This window comes from Grammomys surdaster, unplaced genomic scaffold (genome assembly GCF_004785775.1).
Source record: "Grammomys surdaster isolate TR1022 unplaced genomic scaffold, NIH_TR_1.0 81886, whole genome shotgun sequence".
Classification (NCBI taxonomy): domain Eukaryota; kingdom Metazoa; phylum Chordata; class Mammalia; order Rodentia; family Muridae; genus Grammomys; species Grammomys surdaster.
Window position 1 is genome coordinate 1 of NW_021606964.1, and position 1,277 is coordinate 1,277.

At 34.8% G+C, this 1,277-nt stretch overlaps 1 protein-coding gene across 1 annotated transcript; it reads left to right on the forward strand.

Annotated features, from left to right (window-relative positions):
* Positions 1–206: 206 nt before the first annotated feature.
* Positions 207–1,274, forward strand: LOC114635286 (gastrula zinc finger protein XlCGF17.1-like; the record flags this gene model as incomplete). Its single annotated transcript, XM_028783945.1, has 1 exon — positions 207–1,274. A coding segment is annotated over one exon (1,068 nt), but the record flags the coding sequence as incomplete, so codon positions are not given.
* Positions 1,275–1,277: the final 3 nt, after the last annotated feature.

The window sequence follows — 1,277 nt, forward strand, 5'->3', positions numbered from 1 at the left end:
AAGGCAATTATCATTTCCTATCATCTGATATAGATCAGATTTGAGGTTCTTCTAAGGATCCATGTAATGATTAAAAGAAAAAAAAACTCTCTAGAGTGCATGAGTCCATGAGAATGTGTATTTTACCTAAAACTTCAGCAAACACTGGTTATGGAATCACTTGATCCTCATGTAAGTAATCTCTGTCATCCCTAATTAAACTTTTTTCAGAAAATCATCCCATATGTGGAACGAATGAGCAGGTCTTGGATCAAGACACACTGTACATTGTCCAGGAGCATATGAATATCCAAGAAAAATCTTCTAAATGCAATAAACTTAGCAATATGATTCATGAATCTACCCAAAGCACATATCATAAAACTCACAACAAAAATGCATCTCTTCAATTCCCAAATCGAAGAAGACCTAAAACTGGGAACACTGAAGAAGTTTGTAAGTATAAAGAATGTACAAACAGTTTAAATGTGTGTTCAATCATTAGTCTCAATCAAGGAATCCACATAGAAATGAAAGAACACAATAGAAACACAGAATTTCATAAGATTTTTATCTCTAAACATAAACCATTGGTGAAACAAAATAATAGTGGAGTGAATCCTTACAAATGTAGTGAACCTGACAAATGCTTTACCCAGAGAGACAATCTTCAAAGTCAGCAGAGCATTTATCCAGGAAAGAAACCTCACAAATGTAGTGAATGTGAAAAATGTTTTACACAAATATTCAATCTTAGCATCCATCAGAGAATTCATACAGGAGAGAAACCTCACAGATGCTGTGACCGTGACAAACGCTTTGCCACAAAAGGCCAACTTAGTATTCATCAGCAATATCATACTGGAGAGAAACCTTATAAGTGTACTGAGTGTGAAAAATGCTTTACTGAAAAAGGCAGTCTGAGAATTCATCAGAGAATTCATACAGAAAAGAAACCTTACAAATGTAGTGAATGTGACAAATGCTTCACTGAAAAAGGCAGTCTGAGAAATCATCAGAGACTTCATTCAGGAGAGAAACCTTACAAATGTAGTGAATGTGACAAATGCTTTACTACAAAAAACAGTCTGAGAAGGCATCAGAGAATTCATTCAGGAGAGAAACCTTACAAATGTAGTGAATGTGACAAATGCTTTACTGAAAAAGGCAGTGTGAGAAGGCATCACAGAATTCATGCAAGAGATAAACCATATAAATGTAGTGAATGTGATAAATGCTTTACCAACACAGTTAGTCTGCAAAATCATCAGAGTCTTCATTCAGGAGAGAAACCTTAC